Here is a 21428-nt window from a genome sequence, read left to right as displayed (position 1 = left end):
GCAACACAGCCATAAACAGGAATGCCAGCAGCCACCAGAAGCCACAAGAGAAAAGGGGTGTGCTCTCCCCAGAGCCTCTGGAGGGGACACGACCCTGATTTCAACCCAGTGAAACTGATTTTAAACTGCTAGCTCCCAACCTGTGAGAGAATAAATTTTTATTGTTTTAAACCATCAAATTTGTGGTAAATCATTACAGGAAACTAATACAAGACAGAAAAGTAATACCCAGAGAGGTAAAGGAACTTGTCCAGAGCCCCAAAATCAATTATGGCAGAGCAAGTTTTTAACAAGGACTCCTTGGATCCTCTGGTACTCTTACTCTTTCCAACTTGCTATGTTGCCTACCACATATTATGGAGCCCACAGGGTACAAGATATGATCTTACAAGATGGAAACTATGAAAAATAGTAAAATGATAAATCCCAATTGTATCAGTGACATATCTGAAATATCAAAAAAATCATTTGACAAAAATGACAAGATGAAGTGTGTATTACAAAGTCCTGAAAGATACTCAGAGAAAATATTTTATTACTCCATAGGCATCAATGTACATCAGCAAATGTCCACAGGATAAGTGTGTGGGGTGGGGATGGTACTCATAAGAAATGCTGGTATGTCAAATCTATACTAACACACCAAAAAGGTGAAGCCAGGCAATTAAGTCATTTACTATTGGGGGTGGGCTAAAGTAGAAAGCTGGTATATAATAAAAAAGAGGCATGGCAAATTTCTATTTGCTCAAAAGTGAACATTTCTCCTTGAGAAGGAATCAAAACTGAACATTGTGATTGGACTGGGAAGTGATGGCTTTAGGCATCACTCTTATCAGTGGAGAAAGATTTACAGACACCAGATTCTCCAGTGGCATTCACTGTATCGAGGGGGGGAAAAAGAGCAACTTCATATGTGATCATTCTAAATGAATGCTTGATGTGTGGCTCTTTTTTACAATTATACCTTTACATACCACTATAACAAATTCATGACATATTTTCCAAATGAGGAAACTAGAACAAAGGGAGAGTTAGTGAATGGCACATAAAAGATAGGTGTTTTCAGAGCCTGTGCTTAAGTCCTTACGTTTATACTAATTTGTATAACTTTCCTTAATAGATAAATAGATAAAGTAACAAAAATATCCCAAGCAAAGAGATATGGGATTCTTTAGACCCAATGAGTATGAATTTTTTTCCATAGGGGTAGAGAGTAGAGAATGGTCAGGAAGTTGACAGCATCAGAAACAAAAAATGATCAAAACCTCTTTATCCTATATATTGGTTAAGAATATATGACCACAACAGGATGTAAGCATTTCCTTAATGATCCTGCAGTTATAACAAGCAAAATAAACAATCCAGCCTTAACATGTCGCTACTCCCTAAGGACCTCAGCTTCCCCTTGTAGTTTAAGAATTAGTCACTCATTTAGATTGGGACAAGTCCCTACGGATTCAGGGAGTTTGTGATCAACTAATGGGTTGTGGCGTTATTGTCAAAGGATGTTACCCCACAGGAGGCCGGACCATTGCATCATTCAGGGTAAGACAGATTTGTTAGTGTGTGACAAACAAAGTCTACCCAAAGAGGCTCCCCAGAGCTCTGGGTGAACGACATAGATTGCTTGTCTCTTCCTCATCTGTTCTTCCCATTTTCCTTAGAAACATGAATTTCTAGGGCAGATGCAAAAATAACTTCATCTAACTAGATATATTCCAATATAAGGGATCACATCAAATGCCACACTACAACATTGTCAAGCAATAAATAAAGCCCAAAATACATCTTCAATGGAAACACACAAGAAAGTGTAAGATCCTAACTTGATCTTTATGAAGACTTCAATTATTACATTAAAGTGTTTATAAATTAGTCATTTGAAGTAAGAGGAATTTATAGAGAGATTGGAAAGTTATCAATTTTAAGCCATCTTTCCTTTTTACATATTTTTACCAAAGGTCCTCAGAAATCTAACATATAAAAAAGTTACCATTAACACAGTAAGCAAAAAATTGCATTAAGTTTTCAAAGTTTAAAGAATGCTGGACCTATGGATTCTAAACTAACATAAAATAACTTACTGCTTACCCACTACTCAAAATCCTTTTACTTTTTCCACTATTCTTAGCTATGGTGTATATCTGTTGTGAGAGGGAAGTGGCTTAGAAGAATTGGAACAGGGAGGAGTCCAGGTTTATAAAAATAGAAGGGTCTGCTTCTATTACTGTGTTAGATAAAACAGCTCCCAACTTGGCAAATTTTCCACATTGAAGAAACTCAATAGAGTCCCACAGGTTTTGCAATCAATGACCACTCTGTTGTAATGTTCAAGGCATAGACAAGAAACCTCAAAAAGGGGGAAAACATTTCAATGGGTAGTACTAAATGGAGACAAAAGAATGAGATTTGTCACTCAGAAGATGTGAATAAAGAACAGAGAGTCAACAAATGAGTACATAATAGAAAATCAGAGGAAGGGCCATGATTCACAACAGAGAGGAAGTAACTTGGTTTTGCTCAGGTATCTTCAACTTCCTTCTCCAAGCACCATCATCACGATCATCAGTCCCTTCCCAGGGTGTCTTTTCATTCTTCATTTATTTGGCTCCTTTAATGTGCTAGGCAATTTGTTACTCACCTAAGCGAGAAACCATAAATAAAATGATCAAGTGAGTCCTTTATATTTCCCAAAAAATGGGAGCTTAAGAAGACATGCTTTGCCCTCTGAAATCTCAGGGTATCTGAGGAAGACGAACCCCAACACTGAGAGATGAATTGATAGAAGTAATAAATGTCAGGGTCACCCAGGAACACCTTACAGAAGAATGGAGTCAGGGCAGGGTCTTGTAGGAACACTTCCAGAAGTAAGGAAGGTGCATTGAGAGATCTGCAGGTAGAAAATCTGGACCTAGGGATGGTACACACAGCTCGGTGTGCTGAACAGAACAGGATCCACTGAGGAGAAAAAGGAAGACAAACCTCAAAAGGGCACAGAATCCTCATGTGCCTTAGAAGTAATAGTCACTGACATTTCCTTAGAAAGGAAAAGGAGACTTCATCATTATACAAAATACATGTATGAAGATGTGAATTTGGTGTCAACATACCTTATATATAATCAGAGATATGATAAATTATTGTATAATGGTGTATTAAGAATTGCAATGAAAATAAATAAATAAATTAAAAGAAAGGAAACTGACAGGATCAGACTTAGGCAAAAGGAGGATTCATCTCATAGTCAAAAACAGAATTCAAAAATACCATAAAACCCAGAGACAGAGCCAGTCCTTTTCTGGCAACTAAGTACTAAGAGTACTCATCCAATAGCCCTTTCTTTTCTCCCTTTGTCCTCCCTCACAGATTTCATTTTTTAAAACTTAGGAGATGAAACTCAAGTCCTATGTAGAGTTAGGCAACATAAAAGAAAAATAAAGAAAACTAAGAAAGGTAAGAAGGCAGATGGGTAAGCAGATTATCAGTTCTCCCGACAGAAGGGGAAATGAACTCCACTTTGATATCCGTTATTGAAATTTAGAGATTCAATAGTACACATTACCTAACACAAGTCATGGTATGCATTATTTTTCCTCTTTTTATCTTATTTATTTATTTTTAAATAACATTTAAAAATAACATTTAAATTCCAACAACAGTGGAATGCATTACAATCCTTATTACACATATGAAGCACAATTTTTCATAATTCTATATTTAAAATATACTTTATATACTTTTCCTCTTTCTATAATTGGCTTTCCAAATTTTTATTCTAATTTCTAGGTCTTTTCACAAACATACCATGACCCTTTAAAAGTCTTCTTTTCAATTTATTTTTTCACTGTGAATGTAAAACCAAAATGATACATTCAATCCTCCTTCATTTAAAAATAAAGCACGATAATATAGGCATTAAGCACAAAGATATTGATACATTCAAACATAACAAAAAATTACTCAAAAGAATGTAACATATAATGAGAGGAGTAGGATTTTTGAAGATCTCAAAATCACCAGATTTATCATTTATTTCAACAGGCTATACACCCTGGACAGATATAACATGACCCAAAATATCCACGTCCATGAACAATTTAGGCAAATACCTAGACTCCCAGTGACAAACCAAACAGGTAACCATAATAACTTGAAATGATTTTTTCATATCATATAGAAATTTAAAAGAAGTATTCAGGATAAAGTTCCAGCTTTTCCTGTAACTACAGCAATCTTGAATCTCTAGAAAGTACTGTAAATCTTAAGATCAGAAAAACACAGGTGAGGTAAAGTAGCCTTTCCATCAACAGTAGACCTGCAGGTGTTGCCACCTTACATTTCTCCAGAATCAAAAATTCATGGGTGATTTTTCTTAATAATTTGTCATTTCAACATTTGACCTTGATTTCTGAAGAACACATTCTTCAAAGAGCAAAAGACAATGGTGAGTGCCCACATAGGTACCATTATGATTACCTCTAACCGGACTCTCAGACTTAGGAGAAAAGGTTAATTACCCAATTATATCTGAAGAACAGCCATCTATCTTTAAGAGGAAAGAGCCTTATATTACTAAATGCCAGAAACTTGTCATGAGAAAAGATTTCAAAAAATTTCATACGCTCAGAGTTTCCCCATTTCCTATAAATTGATATAAGATTTTAAAAGAAAACCCACTAACAGTTTAGTCATGAGCCTTTCATTTTGGATACCACAGTATCTCCAAATCAACACAAATCAACACATAAGCAACTGATATAAAAATAATTTAATCACAATTTGCAAGGACAGGAATGGTAAAAATCAAAACCACAAAAATGCCTCAGTTCTGGAAACTCAGAATGTTGCAAATCTAAACAGCAAAGACAAAGAACCAAGAGAACAAAGGAGGGAGGGAAGACAAGTGGAAGAAATGCAAGAAATTAAAAAGAGCACATGTATTTTGCTCATAAAAGAGATCTATGTGCTTACTTAGAACTTACTATATTACCACTAATTTAACATTGTTCTAAGCTAATAAATCACAACACACACACAGAGAGAGAGAGAGAGAGAGAGAGAGAGAGAGAGAGAGAGAGAGAGAGATTTGGAATTCAAGAACTAACCTTAAGCCCTACAGAAGAAAAAAATTCTATACCTGTCCCACATAATGCTATAAACAAAAGGCTGTCCATGTATCTTTTGCAGAGATACCAAAATCTTGCTCATTAAACTTTTGAAAACACATATCCTAGTATTGTTTTATGATTATGTTCATGAAAATATCAGTGAAAAACAGGCATTTATCAACCATTGTATGTTAGGACTAGATTTTTATCATAATATTTAAAACTATAAAATTATTTAAAAATATGACCCTAACATGCAATAAACAGCAAATATGTGGCTGGGAATATAAAATTTAAAATATTTCTTTAGCATATATGCCATTGTAATTTCAAATAAGCCAATATGACTTTTATGTGAATTAAGAACACATAATAATCTATATTAGATATTTTATTCACAGTGTCTGGAATAAGAACTAGAGTTTTTTAATGGCTACTTTAGCCATTAAATATTTAGCATTATTCATAAAGAAAACTTACTTAGGCAACTTTTTGAAAATGTAGCAAACTGATTTGCCCTGTTCTCTTTAAAGAAACCTTTAGTTAACTTTTAAATAATTAATTTAATCAAGAATATAATATCTCACACACACATACACAATACAAATTTTTTAAAACTGCCAATAAAATGTCAATCCTGAAACTGAAAAAAATAGTATAACATAAAATACTCAATAATAAGCCACACCATATACAAATATGGTATAAATGTTCAAGACACATGTACTGCTAGAGACTGGCCAGTTCTTCACCAAATCCGTTTCCACCTCTTCCTGGACTACTGCTGGACTACATTTCCCAGTCTCCTTTGCTTTCAGATGTGGCCATGTGACAAAATTCTACTCCATAAAATGTGAAGGGAAGTGATATCCCTATGGAAACTTCCCACAAACAACCCATTTCTTCCATTTCCCTTCCAACAGTTCGATGAAAACAGATGCACATTCACTTTGGAATTCACGAATTGAAGAAATAAGAGCCACAAGCTGGAAGCTACATGAGGTCCTGGAAAGCCAGAGAAAAAGAACAGCCCATCACTCAGGATAACCCTTTTACTTTATTTGAGAGAAAGGACCTTGCTTTCTGTTTCAACTATATTATGGGGTTTGTTTGTAGTGTTATAATAATGGAAACAATGAGAAATCTACAAATTGAATTACCCACAAAAATTAATTTAATTGTGAGAAGCAAATTTGAGAATACATAAAATGTGCAAAATATATACTGAACATTTTGGGAAAAGGTTGCCCCTCAGGAATTGAAGAATGAATACAAGAATGAATAAAATTATTTCTATGGTTAATATTTCGAACGTAAATATCAGACAGAGAAGTTCAGACTTAGAAATAGCAAAAGAACAAATAACTGTGAAGTTAAAAGTAGAAAAGAAAATCCAAAGCAATAGTTAATAAATTTATTTCACAGTGTTTCCCATAATTACTATACCCCGTGTTCAAATTCAGTCACAATAAACTTCACAGGCCTAATTTATTATTCTGGAATATTTTTCTTCAGTACTATCTGAAAGAGATAACTGGCCAGAAGCCTGACATGATTTAGTTCTATAAAGCTTCTTGTGTTGCGATTTGACTTGTATTTCACTACAAAACCAAGTGATCATATTCATCCATAGGGAAACCATAACCTACATGATTTGTTCTATGACTCTGTTTCATTTAACATCCATTTTTTGTGGTAAAATGTTGTGAGCAAACTGAAGAAAAAAATACCCAATTGATATTTGTTTGTAGCTTTGTCCTGGTTTTAGTTTCCTACTTAATGACTAAATGGCACCACAGTGGGTAATGCACTGGAGTAAAAGTGGTGAATCATTAAAGAGTTCGTAAATTTTAAAAACAGGGGCAGGCCTTCTGGGTCCCATATGCTTCCAGAAAACCCGATGTTGTGCTGTATTAATTGAACCGTGAAGCTTTTATTAGTTCTCTTTAAAAATGCTTGCAGTGGAGCTTTTATTAATGTTTGCCCTCAAATTGTTTATACTACTTAGCATTTCCATGACAATTTATATTTCAAAGAACTTTTTGATCATTAGTTAAACCTATTCTACATTTATATAAGAGAATTCAGCTGTTTAGCAAAACAGAGGCATGAAGGGAAATCCCTTAACTAATTTTTGCCCACCATTCACCAATGAAAAAATGAACAGAATACGAGATCTTGCTACAAACTTAAGGCTTTTATAAACAGCCTGGTTCTCTCACTTCATATGAGTAGAATCATTGTTATAAGTGATCCCACAACTGTGAAGAGGAAGGAAAGTTTTATACAGTAAGCTTTAAAAACGAATACAACAGAACCTCGCAACACAACTACAGCCACTCTATCTTCCAAACTTACCTAAAATACTACAAGGCCAAAGCACTGCACAGTTCTAAGGGGCATCATGCACACTGAGAGTTAGGCTTGGAAAATTCCTCTGGATGCATTTTTAACAAAATTACAACATGGAAATTAGACTCATTAAAATTAAGATCATACTGAAATCATTTTAAGGTCAATGCAGTCTAATTACTTACTTTTAAAAGGGTTCAGACTCCAATCATGTTTTCTAAAATCATGGAATCATACTAAAAAGCTGCCTTAGGTTAAAAGAGGTTTAAACTTCTTTTGAAGAAAAAATAATGCACTCTAAGCATCTTTTTTGTCCATCTCCCCATCAAACCAGAATGGCTTACATAGTAGAGAATACCTGTAAACCCCCTGGATTTTCCCCACAAATTATTGCCTCCTCTAGATTTCAACAGCATTTTAGCTATTGTATTTATTTATCATCAGAAAAAAATAAGATAATTATGAAGTCTTAACTCACAGGACAGAAACTTCTATCTCGCATTGGAAACAGGATTTAATGATGTTATGTTTTGTTTTCATAGAGTCTCAAAATGAGAAACTCTAGTGCTACTAGTCAGATTAAGTTTATGTGCACTTTGCCAAGGGTAGGGAAGAGCACTAAAATGTATTAAATTACCTAGTACCTAACTCTCCCTTCCCTCCAGGACTATAGCACAAGACTTTTTAGGGAAGGAGGCTGGGAATCAGCCCCAGGCGATTTTTATTATCTGACATATTTGGGGAAAACTAAATTAAAGGAGCCCCAAAATCTTCCCTTCTGAGATCTGGAAATTCTGATAAAAGTAAATTACTAGAGTTACTATCCATATCAAGTAAATGAAGTCTTAGGCCTAGATTTATTAAAATAACTCATGACACTAAATGGACCAAAATATTAACATTTCTATATCTCCTTTTAAATGGTTTTGTCCATAAAGTTGACCAAATATTAGTATTCTTTGTGTTCCTATTGGGTAATACACTGCCTGGCATAAAACAGACATCTGGTAAGTTCTGAATGAATGAACAGCTCCACTGCAACAGTTAGCTGTCAATCATATCCAGACAGTCTTCCCTCCATTCAGGCTTTTCAATGCCAAAAAGAATACCCAACACTAACTTAGAACATTATTGAAGCAGCAAGATTAAAACAAAAACCAATGAATTCTATATACAAAAATCAGCACTTATTATTTGACTGAAAATGTGATCAAGACAGTAACAGCATGTACTTAATATCAATTGTATTTGAATATGGACAGAGAAAACATTTCTGAGAATAGTGTCAATACATGTAGAATATAAGAATTCACACTATCCCAGAGCCAGTTTTCAAAGAAAACATAAACAGGATGAATTACTAGCTATTAAAGAATTTCTGGAACTACTGGAGTGAGTCTATTTTTCTTTCTGGTGCATGATAACTCCTGGGAGCCATTTGTGGAACAACAGCAAAATAAATGGATGGTGATTGCATAAGACCAATTTCATTATCTTTTTAGATAGTTTTTTGAAAAAAAGGGAGATACATAAGAAACACACTTTTTCAAGTCTAACAATCAAGTTATATTTCATTAGTGAAATATATATGACTCTACAAGATACAGGCTGATAACAACAAAATATTTTTATGGATGAGTGAAGAATATTTTCCTTAATACACACAAAGTGTATTTCAGGCCCTGATCACAGTTTATTACCTAAAATAAATAGAAGATTTCCACCCATCTGGCCATTTGCTATGACATTTCTCAATTTCACATTTCATTCATGAAAACTTCTCGGAATTGACTGAAACTTCTAAACAATATTGTTCTGAACCAAACAGAATAATATATAAGAAAAAGAGTGAAAGAAATGTCAGTGACCCTAAAATCTAATGATCTTCATTCAATTGTTGTATCATTTATCTTCCACATTTTCCCTTCTCCTAACTGAACAATTAACTATGGCTGGCAAGAACATTCTCTTTAAAATAGCAGCCTCAAATTTAATTTGCATACTTTAAATCAATTTTCTGGGGGCAGGGTATGCCAACTCCAATTGCCAAATATTACCATAAGAAAATAATATTTGGCCATGGTGGTCTAAATGAAATGCCTCTTTTAACTATGCAATTTTGAAACAATAAATTTACATAAAAATAAATACACATATATTTGAGTGTTCTCTATATATACATACATATATATGTATATATTTCAGACATTATTTTTAATATATATATATATGTATGTGTATATATATATATATATATATATATATATATACATATATATATATATTTAGTTGTTGATAGACCTTTAAATTTTATTTATTTATATGTGGTGCTGAGAATCGAACCCAGTGCCTCACACATGCCAGGCAAGTGCGTTACTGCTGAGCCACAGCCCCAGCCCCTCAGACATTATTTTAAGTTCATCTCAATAGAAAGAATAGTAATACAATTATAATTATAGCAAGCAACACAGTTCACATGACACACTTCAACAAAGCTCTGCAAGGGACAGAGAGGGAGGGAGGAAGGAAGTAGGGGAGGTTAGACCCATGATCCTCAGAGTGTGGTCTCCGGGCAGCAAGAGCATGCTCATCACCTTGGGGAATTTGTTAAAATCATGATTTTTGTCCCCATCCAGAACTATTAACTCAAAAACCACTGATACGGGGCTTATCTTCACAAGCTCTCCAAGTGATGCTAATACATGCTAAAGTTTGAGAACCACAGGGCTATATAAGGACTCAAATACAAGAGCCTTTGGTAACTTTTCATCTTCTTAACCAGATGACATAATGCCAATTATAAATCATGGTGTGACTAATGACTCTGGGATATATTCACTATATCCTTTAGAATCAACAAGCACAGTTATACTTCCCTATAACTTCCAGTTCCAAATTCAACATACAAGTTGGAGGTCTGTTGGAAATGTGAAGAAAAGCTGATGAGTCAGTGGAATTCCAAAATAGCTAATCTAGGTGCAGCTCTCCAGAGAGTGAAAATTTTGGCCAGAGGTTTCCCTTTTTGAGCCCTGAATACAATGTTATATAAGCTTTGACCTAGAGAGTTGGATAAGTGAAGGACAACATGCTGAAGAATCCTCCTATAATGAACCAAGCAGAAAACTCTTTTAACAATTTGTCTGTGACTGTGGCGTTTGACCCTACTCCATCATTCTCAAAACTTGGGTTGCATTTGTTCAAAAAGTCACATTATAGTTTGGATATGAGGTGTTCCCCCCAAATTCCTGTGTTAATGCAGAAATGTTCCTAGGTATGAAACTACAAATTGGTGCAACCACTCTTGAAAACAATATTGAGATTCCTCAGAAAACTTAAAACGAAACCACCATTTGATCCAGTTATTTCACTCCTCACTATATTCCCAAAGGACTCAAAATCTGCATACTATAGTGATACGACCTCATCTGTGTCTATAGCAGCTCAATTCACAATAGCTAAGCTATGGAACCCACCTAGATGTCTTTCAACAGATGAATAGATTTTAAAAAATGTGGGACCTATACACAATGGAATGTTACACATAAAGAAGAATGAAATTATGGCATTTGCTAGTAAATGGATGGAACTGGAGACTATCATACTAAGAGAAATAAGCCAATCCCAAAAAACCAAAGGCCAAATGTTGTCTCTGATTTGTGGATGCTGACTCACAACAAGTAGGGATGGGGAAGTAGGGGGAGGAGTGGAGGTTCACCAGATTGGACAGGGGGAAGTGGAGGGAAGGGAGGGGGGATGGAAATGAGAAAAACAGTAGAATGAATTGGACATAACTTTTCGGTGTTCATATATGAATACACAAGTAGTGTAACTCCAGATCATGTGCAACCACAACAATGGGAAGTTATACTCCATGTATGTATGATATGTCAAAATACATTCTACTGTCATGTATAATTAAAAAGAACAAATAATTTTTAAAGAAAATAAATTTCTGAAGACTAAAAAAAAAAAAGGAAACAAATTTTCCAAAGTAAAATGATTGAATTATGAGAGCTGTGACCTAAATCAGTCCATCCAAGTTTTAATAACCTAACTAGGTGGTAATTGTAGGCAGGTGGGGCATGGCTGGAGGAGGTGGCTCACTGGGGCATGCCTGTGACCCTTCCTCTTTCTCTCTCTGCTTCCTGGCTGCCATAAACTGAACAGCTTTCCTCTACTGTTCCCTTCTGCCATGATGTTCTGCCTCCCCTTAGATCCAAAACAATGGAGTTGGCCCACATAAACTAAACCTCTGAAACCAGGAGCCAAAATAAACTTTTCCTTCTCTAAGTTGTTCTTGTTGGGTATTTTGGCCACAGCTATGAAAAGCCAACACAGTTACCCTGCTCCTGGAGGAATGGGTGTTGGCTCTACTGATCACAGCACTACGTGAGCCTCACATATCACTCTTGACTCTGAGGAAGCAGGTGTTGAGATTATAATTAAATATGTATATAGGAAACAGGAGCGGCAGCAAAGAAGGGTGGAGAGGAAAAATATCCTTCCTGTGTGTCAAAGAGATAGAGGTGGAGTCAACCCACAAGCTGACTTCCAAACCCCACAGCATACTTTAAAAACAAACTGACACATAATAAGTCAAAGAGACTATGGGTACAAATTAGATTCCAGTATCATATTTAATATTCATAACTTCATGAGATTCAATCTGAATATTACATTAGAAGCAAAAGAATAAAGCCCAGTTCTCAGAGAACAATACAAGTGAAAAAAAAGTTGCCCAGAAAGCAAACTGGGTTAATAGAGGATTAACTATACAATGCAAAGTTCAAGATTTATTATGAACTAATCTTCATCAGAAAGAAAATGTTCCTTCATGACTTAAATTGCTTGGTTTGAAGCAACACAAAGCAATATCTCTCACATGAAGTCTGTATCAGTTGAAAAAGCAAAAAGACTGACCGGGCTGCACTGGTGAGCTCATCATGGGATACAGAAGGGCTGATAGGCTAGGATGCAGATTCACAGGCTTTCCTTCTCTGGTAGAGGCAGTCCAAGAGCCAGAGGAGAAACCTAGGATGTAAGAAAAAGACAAAGGGTAAGGTACAAATTATGTCAATCACACCAAAAAAAAGAAACCGATTTGGCCTTGAACCCCAACTCAGCCACAGTTGACTAGATGGGTCTCTATAGCAATCACCTCAGCTTCCTCAGTCTCTAGCTATCAAAGAGAAAATGTTCCATTCCTGCTTAGAGCACAGGAATATTGTGAGCACTGAAATAAAATAATGGGTAAAGAAGAAATCTGTGGAAAAGCACTTCATATAACTAAAATGACTTTACTGTTCCCTAGCTATTATCAGAACTATAGAGATTAAAATTATTTTTTGGCTATTTGGATATAAATCTCTCACTACACAGCATTTTAAACTCATTGCCAAATATTCACTTCTAGACGTAGGACCTGTTAGTAAAAGAAATTTTTAATGGCCTAAAAAAGGAACAAACAGTTCATACACTGTAAGAGTGGCAGAAAACTCCCATTATAATTTCCATTTCTTGAAGTCTTTTGCAATCTTGTTCCAGCTAAAAGTAGTAACAGTGGTAGTCCTTCTAGGAGTGGCACCAACAGGATGGACTCCTTGAAAGGAATTTAAGGGACTTTCTGCTTTTAATTTGAATGTACTCCCACTTATAGACACTTCAGCAGAGGAAAAGCAATAGGGAGAACATTTCCCCAACAGTTTACTGGAATGTCAGACTGTAAAAAAAGAAGAGCTTTTAAAGTTACACTCCATGAGTTTCTTACTAAAATAGTATATCCCAATTGCACTATTTTTATAGACAGATGCTGTAACTCTGAGAATTGTACATCTCTTTATCTTGAGAATCCAACATATTTATTGTGACTCGTTTTCCCATCAGTATTTTGAAAGTGTTATTACTATTTTTGCCCAAAAGTATAAAGCCAGATATAAATACATATTTTCTTTGAGGAACTATATAGCACCAAGAATATCTATAATATTTTAAATTATCTCTAAATAGAAATGTTCTATTTAGTTATTGAAACAACTCAGTAGAATCATCAGATCTAACAGGCTTCTTATCCAAACTTTAGTGCTTGTTATAGGTATTGAGATTTAGTAACAATAAAAATGTACATTCTATAAATTCCCTTCAAAAATATTGATGTACTTATTTTATTAGAGTTGTTTAAAGAATCTTAATTTATGTCAATAAGAAATATCAATAAGAAAGCAGCATTCTCTCCATAAAGATGAAAAATTAAGAGCACAAAATCTTTTCTTTAAATTTTTTTATCAGGACATTAACATTATAACATACTAGCTAAGTTCCTCATAGTTACAAGGTTTTTTTTACATGTATCACTATATTTGACACTATTTTTACATGAAACACCCTAACATAATTTATGTCTCAGCCCCCTACCACCACCTGATAGGTGAGAAAATCAATTTGTTCTCTGCTTAATAATTATATAAAAAATTAAATTTACTGGAATTTGACTTTATCTAAAATTAACAAATGTGGCCTTAAAAATTTGCCATTTTTATTCTTTCAGATTATACTCTGAAATACTCCACAGATGCTCTAGATACATTTTTTCTAGATACATTCTTGATTCTCACTCTCAGAATCTGATTTTAAATTAAGAACAACAAATAGCAAGGAATAGGAAACCTCTAGAGAATGTAAATAGAGAAGTAAAGCAGCCCTGAAAAGTACATTTCATCAAAAGCATAGTCTGTTTTTTAAAAAAAAATGTTTTTATTCTATAATGTCACTTTATACAATTAGTAACTTGTATATTTACAAATACAACTCGATTTAACAAACAATTTCCCGGAATTTAACTTCTGGTAACTTCTGCCACTTATCTCCACAAACAACATACATAACACCTGCCTGTGACATGCTGGTTTGTGGCTAGATATGCAACTACTGTGTTTTGATTTCATAGCTCCAAACTGAAGTTGTAAAGTGAATCTGAGATGGAAAAAGGAATCTGGCTTCAAAATTTCACTGTTTCTGAAATTTAGACAACTCTCTTTGCCGTTTGACTTTTCAAATAACTGTCTGATCGTGACCCATTCTTCTAACATTATGAAAGTCATTATTTGAACATCTTTACAAAGAAAATTAATAGACATCTCTATGTTGATATGTATTAGTTTCTGTTTATTGTATTTCCAGCCCTAATCAAGTACAATGAACCCAAGTTATCACTACTACCACTGCACAACTGGAAATATGGTCATCTAAAGAGTTCTCCCTAAATGTTCCAGAGGATGAATCTGCAGTACGCACACATACAGTGATGTGTGGAGGTGTCACAAATTACAAATGCTTCCCTCTCCTGCTGACCACAGAATCAACACACTAGCAGCCTAATTCACAAGAATCTTACATTTATTAAGATGACTTTTAACTGCTTAGAATAAAAGAGAGATCAGTGACAATGGGCAACTTATTGTCAAATTTTCCCACACTTCTTAATCCAAATGGGCTGCAAAACTTATGGACTGTTTAGAATGAAAAAGTTCTCCCCTAGTACATTTGCCATTCTTATAATAAATGAGTAATAGCAGAAGGCCTTCAAACAGGTAGATAATCCAAAAATCAATAACAAAAAAATGCAGATTATTTTTGAATATGAATTATCAAAGCATACATTATAAACATATCTGTTTTCAATTAATAGTTCCAATTAATTCAAATATGAGTTGCCCATGTTACGAAAATATATAGTTACATACTGAAGAAAAATAACAGAGAAGTGAAAAGAAAACAAAACTGCTGCTATGAAACCTTATCTCTCGAGATCCAGGAATGGTTATTTTGGCTCTGACTACCATTTGGACCCACAAAAGGGGGTGATCTCTCCCGACAAGGTGATCGACTCTGAAAGTAAGTTACTGATATAACATCCTGGGACGTTGCACAGAACAATCCAAGGGGGTGACCTCTTGCAGTGTCTCAGCTTGCCCATGCAACCAGGAAGAATGCACTAACAGGCAGCATTACTCCAGCCGACATTACACTCCTTGACATCATTGTGGCAATCTTTCCATAGGTCTTTTGGCCATTTCTTACCTGCTCAACAGTAACAACACTGCACATCAGCAGAGCTTAACAAGTCACAAAGGATTTGCACATGGGTATCTCTTCTGATCTTCACAATGACCCTTTGGAATATACCAAATAAGTTGTTATCACTCCCATTCCACAGATGAGGAGTTTAAAAGGTTTGTTCATGAACCTGTATTTGGGAAATGAAAGGACTGACTTTTTGCCAGTGCTCTCTTTGTGATACACAAGGAATTATAGGCCATTCTAGGAAAGCTGTTTGAATATCAACACCCTGTCTACCTAGCCATGGCAATTCCAGTAGTGACTCACGGAGTTACGGGTCTCCCTTACTAATGAACCTATCTAATCATTTAGCAGACTGAACTTTCTCACAAAAGATAATAAATGACTCGAAAAGTTGGGATAAAAATCTACAAGTCATGTCCCAGGAGAAGCTTTCAAATTTGACTTGGACTTCATGATCCCTAAACCCAAATAATCCTTGGGGTTTTAACCATATTCTGAGTTTCATATTATATCTTTCCCCTCCACCACCACCACCACCACCCTTTTGAACAACTGCTATTATTTTGGACAGTGCTACCAATAAAGCAGAATGCTTTTGTAGTCTAGCAGCTATCAAAAACCTCATTTGTGCATCTCTAATATAGCTTTCCCGGACTTAGGGCAAGTCATAATGTACAATTCAGTCTAGTCATTCATTCAGCAGCAAGTCTCTCTCTTCACAGATGGAGTCATTAGCTGTGATTCCTCTATACAAGTGAGTTTCATAAGCTAACTCAATTTATCACACACACTGTGCAGATAGTTGATTGGTGAGATAAGTCCGCTGTGCTAATGCATTAAGCACCAGGCCCTCAGCCCCAGACTCTCTCTTATACCTCAGAACCTGAAATAGAAGCACTTGAAAATTGCTTTTAAGACCTACTCAATGCAACAACCCTAATTGAGTAAACATAAGACACTCTGTCACCCACAATAGAAACCTGGGATTCTATTTCATGTCTCTGTTTTGTGCTTTTCCCAAAGAAAGTGACTAAAGCCAGAGCATCTCTTTCATATCTGAGCCCCCCACCACCACTTTCCACTTCAACTAATATTGCTTGGTTCAAGTAATTTTTCTTATTTAGACTTCTTAATCGAGACTTCTAATCTGGCATCACTGTTTCCAGGCAATGTATGAATGAATGAATTTGCAAGTAAATAAAATCTGGTGACATAAAAACTCCTCAACTGCATTCAAATTCCTTCATAATCAGTATCCTCCCACTTCCTCTTTGCTTCTTTTCCTCACATATAACTCTTATGGTTCTAAGCAATCTGTCATTGCTCCTAGCATGATGTGCAATACTATTAACTACTACCGAGGCACATGCAGTGGCTAACCAGAATGAACACTTGTATGAGCGCTAGTATGGCTATACTGCAGCACATCAACTATTAGTCTGATAATTCCTGTATAATATCATTCACATTCACATCTCTAGGCTTTTGCACCTCCATCAGCAAAGGATACTACCACCTTTTTCTACCACCTACCTTGAATTCTATAAGGCATGTTCAAATGAGAATTCTTAACCAGGTACTCCAAGTAAAAGAACAGATTCTTCATCTAGATTCCCACTGTATTTCACCATATCTATATAATAACACCCTTTATGTTAGACAATAATAACACCTCCTATATAAGTATCCTCATCCACAATAACCTTGTGTTCTTCAGCTCAGAGACTGCACTATATTCATGCCTGAAACCCCCACATCTAGCACAGACCCTGGTGCATGGCAGGTGCACAGTGAATTCTTGATGAATGAGTAAACAAAGGGATAGAGCTAAGCCAACAAACCTGTAGTTTCCTGATTTGGGGGCAAACTCATTTATCCAACTTGTTATTATAGAATTATGCAGAACTAGAACACAGTCCTTTGATTTGATCAGAGAAAGAAAGAAAAATATTCTAGAGTTCAGGCCAGGAAGAACAGTTCCAGATGGAGTGGGTACCTTCATGGATGGGTGTGAAACGTCAGGCACCTGCCAAAAAATTGTCATGAATGATGTTGTCCAAAACAGGGTAATCTCCCTATCTGTTCAGGTGAAGTGATTTTTCTGATCACTGGAAGCATTCGGCTTCTCAGTTTCTTATTAATTTTTGCTTTTCTCTCTACAAGGAAATCCACATTCTTATTAGACAAGTTACACAATCTCAAGTTTGCATCAAAATAATCGAAGCACATTCATCAAGACACAAGAAAGTGGAATACAAAGATTTGTTCCCTTTAACTTCAGGAGCAGAAGCAGGATTGTTCTCATGATCCTCAGAATGTTCCTGACTACATTTATTTTGTCTAAGGAACAGGATGCTGGGGATCCTGGAAGCTCTGATAATGGGAAAACTGATGGACACAGGCAAGAGCCACACCAATGTTGCGATTTATGATTTAACCTTCCCTAAGGCCACAACCCAAACCTGGTGTACTAAGTCACCAAACACACTGGCAAAGACTGGTGTATCGGTTCATTTCAACTCATTCTGATCTAGGCAAGACTGTTTTGGAAGTCCCCACCTGCACTGCCAAAGTTTTGTTAACTTCATCCTTGGAGCACAGCTAAATGCAGAAGGTGAGTGACCAGAGAGGGTCACACATTTTACATATATTTGCTGTGCTTATATTTTAAAAGCAAATACTAAGCTCCTTTCTAAGATTTTAGAAGAGCCATTTAAGCACAGGCTACATTGTAGGGTGTAATATAGAGCAGGGAATGCAGCTTGGGAGGTTAGTTATGCATACATTTTGCATATTTAAGTTAGGATTCAGTAGTCTATACTATAAATATAACTCAATGGTAACATCTAAAAATACATAACATAATCAGGAATGGTCTGCTGGATATTTCATTTCATAAGAAAAAAAAATCCTGCCAACTATACTACCTGCACTAATCAAAAGATCTTTTTGTAGTAAACCATGGCATTTAAAACACCAGGCTCAGCGCTGGGGTGCGCAGTACCCAAGTTATATCCCAAACAGCCTCTATATAAGGAAGATCATTCCATCAAAAAAGCTTTACCCCATTGATTTTATTGAATTGTCTTTGAAGGCCCCTATCTGCAATTTACTTTCTTGAACAATAGAGAGTCACAGTTACCATTATCACCAATTTGAGTTTAAAAGGAGACTCATAATGCCCAGAAACTGCAGGATATACAAGGCCCCTTTTCAGTTCTTACAAAGGGGTTGTTTAAAAAAAAAAAAAAAAAAAAAAAAAAACCTTTGTCTAACTGTAAATACACATGACAGAAGTCCAAAATAGAATTGAGGAAAGGAAGTAATAGTGGAAGTGAAGGAACTTGTAACAGACAACCTCTGATACCTGTGCAGCAGGAGGGCTTTGTGACTCACACACTATAACCTTCCCTTCAGAAAACTGCCCCATCAAGCTTGCTTAAAAGAACCTGGCTTCCCTAGTCTACCTACTACCTCACTGGCATGGAGGCACAGGTTACCATGCTCGAGCCAAACACAAAAGACCTTTATTCATCATTGTAATTTAGAGTGGCATGGCTCTCTTTTTCAAGTTCCAATATTGTGTACATTACATAAAAAAAAAGTTCTGAGATTTCTTTAATGCTGGAGCCTATCTCTTGAAGATCTGACAATACCTACCTGCAGCAAAGTGTCCCTATAAAATGTCTCACTAGCTGGGTGGTCTGGAAGTCAATTAACCTCTTTGAGTCTCAGTTGCTTAAACATGAATTATTTAACTTACCAGGTCATTGTGTGGCTTGGAGGAAATAATGTGAAGTAACCGGTAGGGAGAAAGTACTCAAAAATGCTGGCTATTATTATCATTATTATTATAGAATTGTGTTTCACTTCAGGCCAAATTCTATCCCAAGAGAAAAGTGTGACACACAGTGCCTCTGACTGGAACAGAGTCCTGCAGCACAGCTATTAATCTTTCTCACTCCACGAGGGTTACAAAAGGGATCTAATTACTAAAGCTTTTTTCCTGTCTTTCTGTTAGAAGGCAAATGTGTACTCTAAGGAAATACACTGTGCTACCTTTGCTTGTGAATATGCCATACTTACTTTAATCTTTTACTGATGTTATCTGCATTTTTTGAAATCACTTGGGTGTTGATTGCAAGGAAAACATTACAATTTTTTTTTAAACTCAGCAAGTTAGTAACGACTATCATTTAGTAGAAATTTGAAAAGAAATATGTGGTCTATTCCCCTAGTATAATACAGGTCCTTCTAGAAAGAACTTTTCTGATGTCTCATCAGATCAACATGGGAACTGCAATAGACCTTATGGCCCCTCTTGCTATAATGGGCAGTATTTCACTGATCACTTTATATTCGCTGTTTTATATATCGCTAGTGGTCCATCCAGTTTTAAGCCACCTAAGACACACCTCCAGGCATGAACATCTATGGCCCTTAGATAAAGAAATGATAACAACAGAATTCACACACAATAAAGAAGGAAAGCACAAAAAAAAAAAGGACTGAGGATATGGATCAGTGGTTGAGTGCTCTTGGGTTCAATTCCCAGTACCAAAAATAAATAAATAAATAAAAAGAAGACGAAGAAGAAAAGAAGAAGAAAACCAGGATGAGTCCTGAGCCTTTGCCCCAACCAATATCCACACTATCACTGATTCTGTTTAATACTCACTCTCTCATCTGAAACCCACTTTTTCTTTAGGCTTCTCCAGAATTTCTCCCAATTGAATAAGCCATTCCTTCATGGCCTCCCTCCAAAAAACCCACCTTTACTAATGAGCTGAACCATCTTTATGTCCTCACTCCATCCCAAAGAACTCTATTTTATATCTAGAATTTATCACAATTATTTCCATCTCTCTCTAGTTATTTTCTATCCTATGCTTTTCCTTCTTCTACAGAGCTTCCTTGTGCTACCTTAGATATATCTAAATTTCCAGAATATATTAACACCTAACAGATGAATCATCCTATTAAAAACTTGTTACTTGAACTTCACCCTACCAGTTAGTATTGACTTTTCTATTTTGCACAAACTTTTTATTTAGATTCAAGTTAAGAGACATCCCAGTTCATGCTAAGAAACTTTGTGGGCTGTATTTAGCACAGGTGCAACAGTTTAAGCTGGGTTGGAATTTAATGTGTATTTACTGGGTACATGCCATGAATGTTCAGTACAGAACTAAAGGGTAAGGTCCTGCCACACAGATTTCACACCACGGACTTCCCAGAATACGATACCAGAACCAGTCTAAAAATGCACAATCAGGACTTACCTGAGACATCCTGAATGAGAATTTGGGGGATCAAGGTCTAGAAACAGCATTTTTAACATGTTTCCACAGTGATTTAAACTGAGTTTAAGCATGGAAACCACTGGAGAAACAATATACACATAAGAACAATTAAGAAACAACATAACAAAACATAGAGTAACAGAGTAAAAAGTGCACTGGCTTTGGAGTCTGACCTTAACGCAAATTCTACCTCTCTGATTTCCAAGCTATATGCTCACAGTCAAATGACTTTACTACTCTGACCTTCACTTTCATCATCAGTAAGTTGCTGGAGCTAATAGATACTTGCAGGGTCATTAAGGACAAGAGACAATATATTTTAAATACTTACATAGTGCTCAATAGGTGAGATATCATGACAGGGCCTCTGTGTTGCTAATTGCCCCTGGAATTGTGAAATACTTCAGCACTGATAGCTATCATTTCCTAAAAGGAATAGGACAGCATAAGTGCTATAGAGATTTTGAGAAGGGAATTTTCATTGTGATTAGTGTAAGAAAGAGACTGTACCATGGAAAAGCTAGCATACAGATTTAAGACACTAATTTATGTTCAAATATGCATCGTTGGCAAAATGTGCCCGTTG

General features: G+C 35.7%; 1 protein-coding gene across 8 annotated transcripts in view; it reads right to left on the bottom strand.

Annotated features, from left to right (window-relative positions):
• Positions 1-21428, bottom strand: part of Hdac9 (histone deacetylase 9) — an 857477-nt gene that overhangs the window by 774768 nt on the left and 61281 nt on the right. For 6 of the 8 annotated variants that reach the window (XM_046463549.2, XM_058585330.1, XM_058585328.1 and 3 more), the window contains exon 2: positions 12381-12491. In XM_046463549.2, the coding sequence (XP_046319505.1) occupies positions 12381-12405 (25 nt within the window). In that variant the 5' untranslated portion in view covers positions 12406-12491. Of the gene's footprint in view, positions 1-12380; positions 12492-21173; positions 21285-21428 lie in introns of those variants that run through there. The other 2 variants (XM_046463548.2, XM_046463555.2) reach the window with 1 other exon arrangement.

The sequence above is a fragment of the Marmota monax genome, unplaced genomic scaffold, assembly GCF_021218885.2.
Source record: "Marmota monax isolate L192 unplaced genomic scaffold, Marmota_monax_Labrador192_F-V1.1 WCK01_AAM20220418_F8-fsc00057, whole genome shotgun sequence".
Taxonomy (NCBI): Eukaryota; Metazoa; Chordata; class Mammalia; order Rodentia; family Sciuridae; genus Marmota; species Marmota monax.
The sequence above is the reverse complement of the archived record's forward strand: the minus strand, read 5'-3'. Positions and strand labels throughout refer to the sequence as shown.